Source organism: Mustela nivalis (genome assembly GCF_964662115.1).
Source record: "Mustela nivalis genome assembly, chromosome: 3".
NCBI lineage: Eukaryota > Metazoa > Chordata > Mammalia > Carnivora > Mustelidae > Mustela > Mustela nivalis.
In genome coordinates this window covers 48,259,373-48,276,170 of record NC_139022.1, presented here as the reverse complement: position 1 = coordinate 48,276,170, position 16,798 = coordinate 48,259,373, and the positions used below count along the sequence as shown (strand labels likewise).

Here is a 16,798-nt window from a genome sequence, read left to right as displayed (position 1 = left end):
TCTCGTATGTGAATGCATGAAATACATTATTTTATTTTCTGACCGAAAATGCACTAAGCTGGCTGGGGTCAAGGAAACTCCCTCAAACCACAGCAGGAAACATCAAACAGAGACTTTGTTATCAGGTGTCTTATTCACACCACATAAAAATGATACCTCTCCTATTCAGCTCATGCAAGTTTGACATGACATGACATTCGAGAAGGAAAGAAATATAAAGTTAATGTAATAGTTAACACGTATTGAGTGCTCATTATAACGAGGCAAAGTACTAGGTATTCACAAATACCATCTTTTAATCTTTACAACAACTCCACAGTGTATCCTTCAACTTACTGGTTGTACCGAATAGAGCCCCCCAAATTCATGGTCACCCACAATCTGTGAATGTGATTTTATTTTGAAATAGGATCTCTACAGACATAAGGTATACTGGATTAGGGTGGGCTCTAATCCAAGGACTGGAGTCCTTCTAAGAGGGAAGTCTGCACACAATGGAGACACACGGAGAATACAACAGAGACTCTGTGACAGCAGAGGCAAACAGTAGAGTGATGGCTCTATAAGCCAACAGGGCCCAGAATGGCCTGATGTCTCCAGAAGCTAGAACAGGCAAGGAAGAGTATTTCCCTACATACTCTGGAGGGAATGTGGCCCTGAAGACATCTTGATTTTGGACTTTGGCTGTCCAGAACTGTGACAGAATAAATTCTGCTGTTCTAAGCCACCCAGTTTGTGGTAATTTGTATCACAGGCCCAGGAAATTATGAAACTGAAGAAACAACTGTAAAATGTTTAAAAAAAAAAAAAAAGAGATAGTTTCAAAGAATTCTCCATTTCTTCTTTCCAGTCCTAATCCTTCCATTCAAATTAACTTGTATACTCAATGCAAAGGGCATTCACACATTCACACTGTCATGACTAAGGGGCTGCCAGCCATACTCCCTACCTGTGGGTCTAGATTTCTAGTTTTGCCCAAGAACTACTCTTTCCAAGGCTTAAAAAAATGGCCTATTTTAGAAGCAGAAATATTTACGTTATAAATTTAGACATTTATAAATTTAGAAATAATATTTCCCTACTTATTCAAATGCTTGATCCTTGAAAAGAAAATTCACATTTTTATTCACTTTTACTAAGTTTTTTTTTTCATTCATGTATACACCCACACATACAAATAATTGCTTCTGTAAGATTTTAAGAAAAGGAGTTTCTTTTGTACACGAGGAAAATGAATCACCATAAAGTCATGGCTTCATTTGAAAACCAAACAGCTGCGGTAGAATTAACATGTAAATTCAAAGTGTATAATGCAATTTTTATGCTTTGGAAAAGGTTTAAATTTAACCTTTGCAGGAAATTGCACAAGAGAAAATTACCACAATCCCTTCCACTCAACCCAGTTGAAAATCAGACAAAGTAAAAGCATTTGTTGTGAAATTATTTCTATTCATAGCCAGAACTTTCTAAAATGCTAATGTCTCAAAAACATGCTAATGTTTTTAATAGTATTATTTCAAACTATGTTGTCACACACATATACTCTGAATACAGAGATTTAGGTAACAATCGAAAGAGCCCTATTAAATTAGAGTGCTGACAATCTCGAAAAATTTTGAGTCAATTTTCTCATTACCATTTCAAACTATTTTGTGAACATTTTGATTAAATACATACCTACCCACATTTCTAAATAGATACATGTTTGTATTTCTTTGTCTAAGTCTATGTACACATATGTGTGTGCATAAAGGTAAACACCCTTACATTATTGATAAAAAGAGAGGAAGAGTTTCCCTGAAATTTAAGAGCCTATTATTACATTACACATTTAAAAGTATATATGTAATAATTAAATATGCACAGACCGTTTCCTTATGAGGGAAAATATATATTCCATCAGTCCCTAATTATGTTTCCTTTCTATGAGACAAATTCAGATATATTTTGGTATCAAGGCATTTAACATGCAAATGCCTTTGAAAAAAATACATCTGTAAATCAGATGTTCTACAAACCAATCTCTCAAATATTTGTTCTAACTTTGGAAATCTGGTTGAATATAGAACCTATAAGTACCTGTTAAAATTCAGTTTTCCTTTAGAAATAATCTGTAAACTTAAGCAAATTTTTCGAAGGATGTGAATTTAACTGACCCATTTCCATACATGAAACTTGCACACTAAAACCGCTATTACTTAGACATTTTAAAGGAAAATTACCTGGTATCCATTCAGGTCAGTATAAAATCTGTTTTGACTGTTTATGCTAGAAGAAATTCTCATTGCAATCTCACGGTTATGTTCTTTTCGGATGTCCACGATATTGGACACTTCCACAGACTGTCCGTCTATTCCTAAATTTAAAAGAATATATACGTTAATAGAAATTTATTGCTCCACTTTTCTTAAATATACTGTACGGAACTAACAAAGTGACATACATTTTTCCCATTTTCTACTCCTATCTTTACTATTTTTCATGCTAGCTGTGCCACTGTTCACCTTTTTTTTTCTTTTCTTTTTCTTTTTTTTTTTTTTCCTAAACTGTCAGATGGTAGAAAACGCTTTCTCCAGGGCACATAGAACTCAGCAGAAGGATGAAGAGGTTAGGATGAAATAAATGAAGATGAAATATAACATGCAAATGATTCTCCAATAAGTTTCGGAGGGAAAAGAGGACATTGAATGAGAAAAGGTTGTTAAAATGCGTTAAGAGGCCACCTGTCTTGTGTACTGTCCTTCCCCGACAGAACCACTGGAGCCTACTTCTTCACCACTCACCTTCTGCACTGGAAATCCAAAGCAGTGAAATTTACACCCTGTTGGTTCAAGAGGCAGTCTATTATTGCCCATGATCTATAATCTAGGAAAAGAGACACGAGGTCCAATGAGATGATTTATGGCTGAAGTGGGTATTATCATATTAGTATTTGTGGAGTATAATCTGGAGAACTCCCCAGAAGTTAAATCAATTTTAATTGAGTTTGTTATCTCTTAGGACCCCTTGTTATGGAGTGATTCATTTTGCCCTTTGCTGGATAAAGCAGAGGACAGCTTGAAGAAGTCCCAGATGTATCAAGCATTTATTTTTTTGGATAAGCCTAAACTGTTCACTAATTTCTATCTGTCACGCCACCCTGACTCTATCTTCTGGTCCTCAGTGAAGCCTTGGATCTATTTCAGAGATGGAGAGGGGAGTTAGGAAGAAATCCAACATTCCTAATACAGATTGAGTGTGTAGAAGAGATATTGGATCTTCTAAGAAAGAGCATTCAGGAAAGCAAGCAGTCAAAAGAAGAAAGACTGGCTCTATTCTATTTCATACAGCAGAAGGTTTTTAAGGTTCTAAGAGCTCTGGACATGTACTGGCCGTTGTTAGTTGTTACCCAGCGTGCCTCACACACAATCTGTCAAAGTGTGCAATTAACCAGCACACTCTTGAGATAAAGAGGGCTATGTAAAGAGAAATGGGGAGTGAGGGAAGGGAGAAAGGAGAACTTTTTCTGGGAGCCAAGAAGAATCCCCAGGGCTTAGAGAAGGTAAAAGAGTTAAGGAAAGGAAGTTTGAATCTGTGGAACTTGAGGAAAATCATGAAAATGCAGCTAGTCGAGGCAATATAGGTTTATGTGAGAAGTACACCAGAAATTGTAAAACATAAAGAGTAATATACTGACAATGCTAAATGGGCAAAAGCCTCCATCAATAGAATTTTCAAAATTCACACAGGAGTTCTCTTCTGGGAGATGTTACTCTTCCAACTTGACAACCTCTGTCAGAAATGACTTGTTTCTTACTATGTTCACAAAGCTGAGATGAGCAGTGTGACCTCATGTGTGCAGGAAGAGGGCACCATTATTCCCTTCCACTTTATGGTCAGTTTGAACTACTAACTTCTGTCCTGTTAAATATACATATAACCTTTTTTATGACAATTACCAGATAGCTGACCCAAAGAGCTTCACTACAACTGGGAAGTTAAAAGGGGGGAAAAAAAAAAGTGACATCTACTGATGCTAGAACAATGGTATCTTCTTTGGTTAGGAAATGTATTACTTTCAATGCAAAGTGTCTTTCAGTAGGTTGATGTCAATCTCAGTATTTTTCAAAGCCAATGAAATGTATATGGATTTTTAACAGACAAGCTTCTATAAATGAACCAAAGATGCCAAAAACACAAAATGTAGCAATAGGGATGTAGTCCCCTCTAGAGCAATCAGGAGAACACCTCATTTGCTGGAAGCGTTCATAGGGTTTTGAGCACTGCGTACCTTTTCTCCTCTCTAGACTGGATATTCTCTCAAGGGTCAACACAATACATGAAATGAAATAAAGTCTTAACAAAGGAGAGTGTTGTTAATTTCAAGTCATGTATCTCTAGAAAACATTTACAAAAAAACATGTTTCAAGAAAAAATAGGTAATTTCACATTACCTCTGGCAATAATAAATGATTTCTGTTGAGAAAATCATCCTTCTTGAGCTCAGTATTATGCTCAGATCCTGTTGTGGCAACAAATGTTTACATCTCCTTTAAAAGGAGATTCAAGGGGTGCTGGGGTGGCTCAATGGGTTAAGCCTCTGCCTTTAGCTCAGGTCATGATCTCAGGGTCCTGGAATTGAGCCAAGCATCAGGCTCTCTGCTCAGCAGGAAGCCTGCTTCCCTTCTTCTCTCTGTGCCTGCCTCTCTGCCTACTTGTGATCTCTCTCTCCCTGTCAAATAAATAAATAAAATCTTAGAAAATAAATAAATAAAAGGAGCCTCAGTGTCCATTCACAATTCAGCGAGACATTAATTTAAATTCTATGCCAGGACAGGCTTTTAAAGTAAGATCAAACTTAATACACTTACTACGAACAAACCAAACAAATCTTGTAATGGTAATCAAAGCAAGGAGATATCCCTGAGTTAGGAAAGGGAATTTATTACTTTTTAAAGAAGAATCTGTGTGCGGGAGATGAAGGACTGCTACCTTTTCCTACTCTAGGTCAAGAATTCCCTAAGGTGTGCCATTCCCAAAGAAGTTCATGGCATTGAGGGGACAACTCCCTGGAAAGCATGGGTATGAACCCAGTGGTCTCAGTGGTCTACAGAATCTTTGCAGTTATGTGGCAGCAAAAGGTCCTTTTACCAAAGTTGTTCCATCTGGGCATGGACAGCCAGGGATTTCTAAGCCCCTCTGGTTTTAATTCAGTCCTAGGACAGAAAACAGCTCCTACCTAACAAGAGCAGTCCAAAGTCCAAAGACGTGATGTATGTCATTGATAAAGAAAGAGAAGTAGGGGCGCCTGGGTGGCTCGGTGGGTTAGGCCTCTGCCTTCAGCTCAGGTCATGGTCCCAGGGTCCTGGGATCAAGCCCTGCATTGGGCTCTCTGCTCAGCAGGGAGCCTGCTTCCTTCTCTCTCTCTGTCTGCCTCTCTGCCTACTTGTGATCTCTGTCAAATAAATAAATAAAATCTTTAAAAAAAAAAAAAAAGAAAGAAAGAGAAGTAAATGCCCTCTTGCTGCTAACGCTTCACACTCTGTCCCGAGAAAGAGAGAATGGAGACTATTTATCTTTATTAGCAGAAGAAATGCAAACTAAAAACGGAGCAAGTCCATAGGTGTGGAAAGCCATCATAGAGAATGGAAAGAGTCTTGCAGAACCCACTTTCTTCTTCCTCCCTAGAGGCTGTTAGCTTCTTAGAGATGGTCTTACACAACATCTCTGCATTCCAGTTTTTAACAACATTTTGGGAATGCAGCAGGTGCTGAATCACCATTAAAGAGAATGCGTTAAGAGGGGAGAGGCTGTCCTTCACGATGCCCAAGTCAGCTGACATGGGAGGCAAGCAAACCAGGCCACGGACAGAGTTTAAACAAATAGAAAGATAAGAGAATAAGCACTTTAATTTTGAGCAAACATATGCATGCTAGAGTGAAAGCTCCTCAAGCACTGAGACCATGTCTTATTTATCTTTATGCTCCCAGCACATAATATGAGCAGATAGTAGTGTTTGCTGAGTGACAGGCAGCAGCTACGTGGAGTAATAAGCCAAAAATTACCAAGTCCTTGCTGTGTACCATATGCTTGCCATAGCTTTACGTACAGTAACTATGGTAGTTCATTCAATGCTGACTGTAGGCCTAGGAGGACATTCCTTGCCCCAGATCACAAGGCTGGCAGAACCAGCACTAAGCCCCTTGGCCATCATGCCTCGCTGGCAAACTGAACACTAGAGAATGTTGAAGTTACTTTGGGACCAGGGATTGGAGGAGCTTTGCAGTGACTCTAAGTAGAAAGGAGACCCCCATGTTATTTTTTAAGAAAGGAAAAGGGTACTGATCTGGGATCTGATATGCTGCAAGTGCTACTTAACAGAGCCAAATAAATTATGAAGAAAATGACAATAGAATAAAAATAAAAATAATAAAAAATAATTACAGGACGGGCTTGCTGGAATACAAAACTTCTTTAAAACAATACAAAATCTTTGGGGCGCCTGGGTGGCTCAGTGGGTTAAGCCTCTGCCTTCGGCTCAGGATATCTCAGGTTTCTGGGATGGAGCCCGACATCAGGCACTCGGCTCAGCGGGGAGTCTGCTCCCCACCCGCCCCCTGCCCCACCTGCCTCTCTGTCTACTTGTGATTTCTCTCTCTGTCAAATAAATAAATAAAAACTTTAAAAAACACCCCACTATTATTAAAAAAAATACAAAATCTTTTTTTTTTTTTTTAAGTTAACAGCAAATGACTTTTATGGACAAATTACATGGACAGTGCCAGAGCCTCAGGTTCTTTCTATAACCTGATGTTATGAGAACAAAATATCCTGGAAAAAAAAATTGTCACAGTCACTTTAAAGCCAATAAAGTAATATATATTAATTAAAGACACTATGATCTCACTTGTCTATATAAGATGAACACTAATCACAAGCATAAGCATATTCACTGTGCACTGCTGCCAAGGGTAGAAACATGGAAAATAGGCGAGATGTCCACCAATAGGCAAATAAATGCTCTGTAGCAAATGAATGAGATAGCTCCCTGCCCGGGGCCACGAAAGATATCTGATGTAAGAAGTGAATGCAGCATTTGTACAGTGTGATGAACTTCATGCTAAAACCAAACACAGGTGTGCATTTCAAGTGTCTGCGTGTGCGTGCGCGTGCGCGCGCGCGAGAGAGAGAGAGAGAGAGAGAGAAACAGAGAGAGAGAGAGAGAGAGAGAACGCAAGTGATCGAGTGTGCACACAGTTATCTGATTACCTCTCTAGAGTAGTGGATAGGGGCCATACAGATTCTAGAGGGATTTTACATTATATACATATATTATAATGTGTGACATTTTTTTCAAAAAAGTATACATAGATATTACTTGTATACGTAAAAATTATTTTAAGTATTTTTAAAAGAAGATTATTTTTTAGGAAGGTAGAGAAAAAGATGAAATTGAATAGGCAAAGGGTCAGGGCGGGAGGCTTCACCTTCTGATTTTGTTGCTTAGCACCAGTCTTAATGAAACTGAGAAGGATTCCCTTTCTTGTGTGGGAAGAAAAACTAGAAGGTGTCTCTGACACATCCTTTGTGTGTGAAAGAAGAGGTAGAGGAAAATGTCCAGGGAGGGTGTGGCTGAGGAATGCAGATGGAAAGCCTGGGGCCATGGCTCCAGGCAGCAGCTGGTGGCTTTCAGAGAACTGTAGGCCTCATTTTCTTGCAGTCTCCTTACTTCATCATCAGATCATTTTAACACCTATCTGGGCAGCGGAAGTCAAGCCTGACCTGCAGAATCTCAGAGTTGGCCCAATTTTCTCCACCAACCCACTCACCTTATTCTAGCAATTTTGAAATGCAGAGAGAACCTTTCCAAGGAGTATACGAGACACTGCCCACCATATTCAAATGGTTATCAGAGTGAGAGGCAGCAGCTTGGGAGAAAGAGCAAACAAAAGAGAGCCTGACCCACAACTGGCAAGTTTTCCATATCTTATTAGTGCCGTTCAATGTATGATTAGGACAAGTCCTTACATCAATGTGCCCTAACAGCAACTGGGCCACACCCACCTAGGAAACCGAAAAGTGAAGGTGAGAGAACCTAAAAAAGGTGTTTAACTGAATTTGAAATAGATATGAAATCATATAAAATCAAACCTCAAAAAACCCATCTAAGATTCAAAGCAAGGTTTTCAGTGAGTGTCCTAAAAATGTAGGTTCTTGGGCAAAAATGCCAGCTTATTATATCATTGTTGCCCTCATTCCCTTTTCTTGAATCTATGTCTAAGCAGAGGGGTGCCCGAGCCATCGCTTCACTGCAGAAGTAGGACAATGGTAACAATCACAATAGGGACAATAAAAGCTGTCACGAAAAACCACGGATTGTAAGTCTAAATATTGCCCCTCCAATGTGGGGAGTATTTTGTTCTGTATTTAAATCATCAAAAGTACAAAAAATAATTTTCTCATTATATATTTACTTTCGTGACAGTGCTTTTGTGAACTTATCCAACTTAACCAGGAGTTGACACGTAGAATTATTAACTAATTACACACTGCATCATTCAACACATAAACTTTAAGGATAATTCTTGCAACAATGATAAATTTAGTAGGCCATTATGGAGATGATGTTTCTAAAAAAGCAAATATTATCATTTTTAAAATGATAATAAAACTGTACTCACATGTGAAAGCACCAAGAATAAAAATGGTAATAATTCCCACATTTGGATGACCTTTTTCTCCATGTTGACTTACTCAACTTGCCTATCCATTGTAAGATCTAATTTATCCTCTGAGGTACTTGCTGATTTCCAGGTCTGTAAATGTTCACATTGATTATTTCTCCACAAGTGAAAATTTTAACATCTGCTTTCATGAATATAAATTTGAGTAAATTTCATTTCAAGTCTTGAATTTAAGAAAATGATGATGTACCACTTTGTTTCATTTCTAAAGCACTAGATAAATAACTACTACGACTTAGGGATGAACTTATTACGAGCGAGGCACTAGTGTCCAAAATTGTAGGCTTTTCATTTCGGTAATTCTTACAATGACACAAAAGTACACGCATAATAGCAAAGTTAGAGCATTTGATTCCATGGATTGCAAATTTTGATTAAAGATGATACCAATTAACCACAATATACTTGAAGACCTAATAATAGAAAAAAAATACACAATAACACTGGAAGCTTTTCTTTTCTTTTTTTTTTTTTTTTTTGGTCCTATTAAGTATTGATTTTAAGAAACAACAGGTATTTTGGAAGCTCTGTCTTCATGGGAATGCAACATCTACATCAGTAACTTTTTTTAAATTAACATATAATGTATTTATTTGTTTCAGGAGTACGGGTCTGTGAATCATCAGGCTTACACAATTCACAGCACTCACCACAGCAAATACCCTCCCCAGTGTCCATCACCCAGCTATCCTATCCCTACTCTCCCAACCCTTAGCAATCCTCAGTTTGTTTCCTGAGATTAAGAGTCACTTATGGTTTGTCTCCCTCTGTGGTCCCACCTTGTTTCATTTCTTCCCTCCCCATCTCCCATGAACACCCCCCCTCCCTCTCAAATTCCTCCTATCAGAGAGAGTATATGATAATTGTCTTTTCTCTGATTGTTTCACTTAGCATAATACCCTCTAATTCCATCCATGTCATTGCAAATGGCAAGATTTGGGTTTTTAAGGCTGCATAGTATTCCTACAGACAAGGTCTAAAGAAAGCATTTCCATGGGAAGAGAATAAAACAGCTCACAACACTGAAACTTTTCTGTTCCCTTCAGTTCCCTTCCAAGCTGGGGCTGGTCCAGGACAAGTGAGGGAAGAATATGGAATAATCACAATGGTCTGTTTGTATACCCTTCAGACTGACAGTCACTCTGAACTTGCCTACTTCCTGCTCTCCTGAACATGTTCCTTTAAAAGGTAGCTTAATGCAGGAAGCCTGGATTCTGTGTTCTCTTACTTCTCAAGTTGATCTTGCCATGGAGGCAAGCAGTTCTTTCTTGTTTTTTCTTTCTTTCTTTTTTTTTAAACCACACTTTTACCATTACTTCTCTCAACTTACCAAAAAAGAAGCAGTAGGATACCTCTCACTCATCCTAACTCAGTGGATGCTAAACAGAGACAATTTGCAGTACTGGTGTTTGGCTGAACTTTAATGGTTGGGTAACAAACATTTTTCCAAAACATGTGATTTTCTTTTGTTTGCTTTCAACAAAATTGAAGGTGTATCTAATCAATTTGTCAGGCAGTAAAGCATTATAATTAACTGACTGAAATTCATGTTTGACAATAGACATTTCTGTGATTTATGGAATATAACTCACAAGGAGTTCAAGGGACTGAATGACTTTTTTTTTTTTTTAAGAGATTTTATTTATTTGCCAGAGAGAGAGCGAGCGAGAGAGAGAGAGTACATACAAGAAGGCAGAGAGGCAGGCAGAGGCAACGTGAGAAGCAGGCTCCCTGCCGAGCAAGGAGCCTGATGCAGGACTCGATCCCAGGACCCTGGGACCATGACCCGAGCTGAAGGCAGCGGCTTAACCAACTGAGCCACCCAGGTGTCCCTGAATGACATTCTTATAATAGAGCTCCTTCCATTCCCACCTACTTATTTATGGTAACTTTTTTTTTTTTTTTTTGCCTTACCTTTATAAAAACAAAAATTAAGAAGAAAATCGATGCTGAAACCTATCTCACTCTAGCATTAAGTATAATTCACCAATGGATATATGAACATATGTGGAATATAAAGGGTACATATGATTCATCCACTGAGAGAAAGGTTTTCATTCAAGCTCATGAAATAAATGACCAAAACGGTAATACATTGGGACTGTTTTGATCAACTGTATACTATTAATAATTTTTATAACTCAATCCAGAAAAAATTTAACACTTACTTTTAGGATGAATGAATTGTTGAACTTAAATTAATATACACATACATATATGTTTCATAAGAATAATGAAAGGTTGATCAATACCCTCAAGCATAAAAATAGTATATTAAGATAAAACTCTGTGGGAAGCGGGATGGAAATACGAGTTCAAGGAGAAAATAAAGATGTGAAATTTGACTGTTAAAGGTCTTATTCAGGCCTTTTTAAAAATGTGTGATTTCAAAATCAAATCGCTACTCACTGGATATGCTTATTTTAAAATGTCAGTATTTATTATACTCCAGAAAAAACATCTTTTGCAATTTTTAAAATGTATAAAAAATAGATGTCAACTTAAATATATGTAATAGTTTTCCAAATCTTTATAGGAACAAAGGAGTTTGATTAAAAAAAAAAAACCCACTTCATGCTTTGTAATGTTCTTTCCCTCCTTTCTGCCTATATAAATGACATTTCTCTAAGACACAGCATCTCAACAGCCCACTTCCTTTATCAAATCTTCCCCAACACCCCCAAACCTCAATGGCTACTCTCTTTTTTAACACTTATGTCTAATTCATCTGGCCCACATCCTCTTTTTTTTTTTTTTTTAAGTAGACTCCACTCCCAGCATGGAGCCCAGTGTGGGGCTTGAACTCACAAGCCCTAAGATCCAGACCTGAGCTGAAATCAAGAGTCAGACGCCGAACAGACAGAGCCACCCAGGTGCCCAAAGCCTACACATCATCTAAAGGAGAAACAATACTTAATATGTGCCAGGCTTTATGTACATTATTAATTCAGTTAATCCTCCAACACTTCCATGAGGTAGACTCTTTTATTGTCACCTTTTTCAGGATGACAAAACCAAGGACAGAGAGGTAATAACTTGTGCAAGATCAAGCAGCTAGACGGTAAGCAGTGGGAGCTAGGGCAGGAGCTGAAAATGACATGCAAGTGTGTTGACTCTGGAGTTTGAGCTCTTAACCATCATACTTCCCCTATATTTCCCATCCCTACGCCCTTCATCTGAGTTTACTACAACACTTATTTGTAGGGGATGATGTTTCCCTGCTAGGAAACTATGCCTTCAAGATGGCAGCTGATGTCAAAGAGCCCCCAAGATAACCTCTGAGTTCTGAATTTGTATAAACAGCATGTGCTTATAGTCCCTCAAAATAACCTTTCCTTTCATGCCTGTTGGGAATAATCAGATTCAACGCATAGCTCCTTATTCAATTTTTAAAAGTTCCAATTAAAAGGAAAAAAAAAATCCTTAGCAGTCAATTACATATTATGGTATTCCAAAAATGTTTTAATTACCTAAGTCTGCCTAGCCATAACTTACTTAATGCTTTTACTCTTAAACTAAATATGGAATGTAGTCCTGGGGGGGGGGGGAATGAGAGATTGACTGCAAACCATTTTAATATCCTCATGAATCTTTTTATGGAAATAAAAACAGCTTCAGTGAAGCTCTGAGACCTTGTTTACAAGTAGGAGGACTCTAGGGATGGAAGGCCCAGATTCAAGCATCCTTAGAAGATGGAATTTAGGAGCAAGGAGTTAAGCACAACAGAGACTTTATGTGCTTAACTTTAATTGGCCACACCTAATTGGCCATCTAGTCTTTCTACCATTTAAGAAACTGAGCCCATAAGAAATTTAAGGACAAACTCAAGGTCACTCTGGTTGGCTTCAAGGTGCAACTAAGGATTCAAATCTCTAATTCCCAATGTGGATTCTCTTATGTATTTAACCAGATGAAGTTCATTTTGACTCTCTAAAAGTCAAGGGTCATGTTATGAATCCAATCATATTACATATTCAAAACAGAGAAAGACTAAGCGACCTCTTTTTGAATGCTAACTGTGCCCACTCAAGGAAATTATTCAGTCATAGCTGCCAAAGGAAAGTCTTTTCTTCCATACTTTTTGATGGCAGTTCATTACATTTTACCTCCAGGCTACTTGCTTTCTTTTAGCAAGATCCATTACATTTAGTACTTTCATAATATGTCAGCAGAAAATAGGCCAAAAGTATTGCATTTAGGTATTTCTCCTAAGGGCTGAAACATGGTTTACACACATACGCATTCACTCACAAACACCTGCCTAGAAGAACGTAGTCCCAGGGAAAAGAAGCTTGAAGGTATGTATTATAACTGACCTGGAACCTGAACCTTGTGCTGGAGAAAATGTACCTGACACATTGGTAACCCATAGCAACCTAATTCTTCAAAGTAGCTGCTGATGTCAGAAAACTAGGGCACCAAAGTCTAATAATTACCGCTCCAAAGACAAATGAAGCCACAGCTAAGAAATGTCACCTACTGATCATGATGTCACTGCAAGTTATGCACTTACTGTGATGGCACAGAAACAAATATAAGGGGATACATGGGCTTCTGCCTAGATCACATTCTATCTTCCAAACCAAGATTAACAAAAAAAGCTAACGTAGCCAAAGCAGCCTTAGGAACACGTAAAGCTTCAACTAAATAAAAGATGATTATAGTACGAGAAAACTAATCCTCACTTCTCCCACCATTTCCTCCAGAAAAATGTTATTTTCTATAAACGAAATATAATCTTTGAAAAAAAAATAGTTACAAAAGGGCATTTCATTAAATTATGGGTGCTACAAAATGAATTTCTTATTTAACCTGATGGAAGGCAAAACATTGTGTTGCATTAGAAATCTCTCAAATCCCTCTGATCTTGTAGAGCTTTTAAAGCTAGTGAGCACAAGATTTCCTCTAATTTAATATTTCTAGGAACCTTTGAATGTAATGTTTGAACAATAATGAAAAGAAACACAGAGTGTTTTTTAATAGCTTAAATGATGTTAAGAGAGGGCTCTAAACAGCAACCCCTACCATTTTCAGAATCTGGAGAGAATGCAAATAAGACACTGAAACTTAAATATAAAACACTAAGGGGGGGAAAAAACCAAACAAACAAAGTTGGTTGAACCCATACCAATTCAGTTTGTTGCAAAATCCATGATGACCACACAGTTTTTATAATCTGGCAAGTGCTATTTGAGCTCTGTTCTTGACTTTGTTTTCTCTCAAAGCTTAATTTGGGCCAAAGGTTACTTTGGGGAGAAAATGGTCATAGAGTAACTAAAACAGAGATTGAGGAATTTAAGGATACTTTATCAGGTTCACATTACTTTAGTTTTTTAAAAGAGTATTTCAAGTAAACGGATTTTGAAAAACTTAATATAGACTCTCAATAAAGACAAATAATCCATAATATCACAAATCTTCCTGTTTCTTTATCCTGTTGCTGAGAGATAATAAAATCTTTTGTTTAATTAATGGTTTAGTAACCTAATACAATTATAGTATCTAATCATAAAATATTAATAGCTTCTCTCCCCCAAGCCCCATTTTTTTCTGGCTCATAAATTTGGAACTAACAACAAACATGCTCTATTCTTTAATACTCATCCAGTAACTGCATCTGGTCAGTTTAAAGGGGGCAAAATTAGCATACATCCAAAGACAGTTTAGTAAATTAAATTCGAAAGTAGGTATTTGTGTTAAGAAATATTAAATACAAGCCGATCTACAAAAGCATGTAAGTTGGCTGATGTTTTCTTTAACACCTAAGAGGGAAAGCTATCCTGTCCATGGATCTTGCTCAATCACCCAGATGCCTGGTTTACATGAGGCCAAAGTTTAAAACACCGAAGAGCTTTCAAGTATGGCAAGTGCGGCTGCTTTGGTACGGCATAAACAGACCCCGTTCAGGCACTTTGAACTTGTCGACATCCAAACACCCTGAAGACCTCACATCTCTTTCTTAGGTTTTGATCAGTGAATTAAAACCCCAATAAGCCAGGATCCAGACAACCTGAGCCTTCATGCAACGGTGTGTGAAAGAAAATGACAGATGGAGGGAGGTCAGGAAGGCCACTGAGAAAAAGGCTCTCTCTCCGCAACAGGCCTTATTTTTCCCAAGAGGGAGATCTACTGAAAGGGGTTCAGATACAAACACAGAAGGAAGGATGTATAGTTGGGATGAAAGCCTTTCAGGTGAACTGGTAACTCCATCTCCTACTGAGAGCTTTCATGTTGGGGGAAAAAAAAAACCCACCAAAAAATATAAACACTCTGGGCTTGAGAGTGCAAAAAGAAAAATTGCTATGTCACTTCGAATAGTTATATACGCTGGTTGCAGGTTCAATCCAAGCAAGAACAGTAAAACTCATCTGGAGAAGCACTCTGAGTTAACTTCACATTATACGTCGTTTCCCACCAACTTCTGAAGCTTTCTGCTTTCAAACTACAAAAATCTAATACAAATGCTTCAGCCTGTTTATTCCACCCACTGTGACATCTAGAGGCAATCTGGGGTCCGTATTCTTACTTTATTATTATTACTTTTGTTATGCTAATACTCTAAGCAACCAGTTGTGAACAACTTCTGTTTCTTAACTCACTAATCCACCAGCATGGTCACCTTGGAGGGCTGGGAGTCAGTTAAATCTTGGTGGTTCCTGATTACGCTAAGGGACTACTAGTCAGCCACTGGGCATTTTAGACTACTCAGTAGGGGAGAAGGAGAGAGGAGAAAATAAAGGCATTTAGGGTCTGGTAAGTACATGTTCTCTGGGATGAGGCAAGTCAGCCAGAATCTATTAATTTCCAAATCAACCACTGGGGTATGACAGCAAACTAAGCTTATAGTCACAGCAGTAGCAGAAGGCCCTCTAAATTACAGAAACCGTCTCTGTGATGAGCTCCAGATCCCCTGGACAACCTGAGAAAACTGAGGCTGCCGTGATGGTGGACAGACTCATTTCAATAAAAGCAAAAGCAATTAAGCGAACAGACTTGACTGAGAAGTTGGAATTATCCGGCGAGTAGTTTCAGCGTTAACTCTGCAACACAGCCTACTCCCTGAGTATACCTGACGAAAAATGACGGTAAACCATGCTTGATGACACAGGTCTGGGCCAAAGTGGGTGCCCCATTGTACTCAAGGAAGAAACATTCCATTACAAGCAACAGTTTTAAGCAAATCTAACAGAAGATAAGCACATCTGCTATGTGACGATGCTACTTTTTACCCATAAAACGAAACGTTTGGCCATAGCTGAAGGAGTAATTTAGAGCTCTCAGAGATGTTGAACAATGGCTTATGCAAGAGCAGAAAGGGATAGTCAAAAATATTATTTCTGACTCTCTAGAGATTTTAGAAAACTCAATAAAAGCTTATTTCAGAAGCACAGGCTTCCTTGCAGGGAGGAAAGTGAACATTCCCTGAGCGCAGTATCCTTTGCTTCCCCACAAAACCCAAAAAGCAAAGAGCATCTGACCATATATTTTATCATTAGTTTTCAAACACTTTATTATCTACTGGTATAAAGATTCAGGGAAACAATATTTCCTTTTCTAATTTTTGCAGCCTAGCTAACAGCAAAGAAAAATCTAACGTGGCATTTTTATGAGGTCCTTTCCTAAGAGAGTTGAGACCATGGTAAGTGGTCCACTTACTAGGATTAGGCTTGTGGTTGGAAAAGTACTTTATTCTAAAAACAGTGAATTCAACACCAACCAAAATAAATGTACAACTCTGAGGGTATCTGGGAACCCGGGCTCCACCCAAATCTGAAGGAAGGACAAGAGCCACTGCCTGTGGTTAAGTCCCTAAGAGGATTAAAAGCCTATTTACTATAACTTGTTTGATACAGATGCTGCTCGGTCCCATCCCGAAAGCAACAATCGCCCAGCTTTATACTCTCCGAGGTAAAGAGATGTAAACAAAAAGAACTAGTAACTAATGTTTTTCTTAAAAAGAAGTTAAGTTCCAGTAACACCTGCTAGTGTGATATATTCCATATTTAAGACAGGCTGTACGTGGGGTGGAGGGGGTGTGCGTGTGTGTGTGTATGTCCCCGAGGTGGTCAGTGATC

At 38.2% G+C, this 16,798-nt stretch overlaps 1 protein-coding gene across 2 annotated transcripts in view; it reads right to left on the bottom strand.

Moving 5' to 3' along the window:
* MAN2A1 (mannosidase alpha class 2A member 1) overlaps positions 1–16,798 on the bottom strand; it is a 170,013-nt gene that overhangs the window by 26,106 nt on the left and 127,109 nt on the right. For both annotated transcript variants that reach the window (XM_082724900.1, XM_082724901.1), the window contains exon 17: positions 2,223–2,356. In XM_082724900.1, coding sequence (XP_082581026.1) covers positions 2,223–2,356 — 134 coding nt within the window. The remainder of the gene's footprint in view (positions 1–2,222; positions 2,357–16,798) is intronic.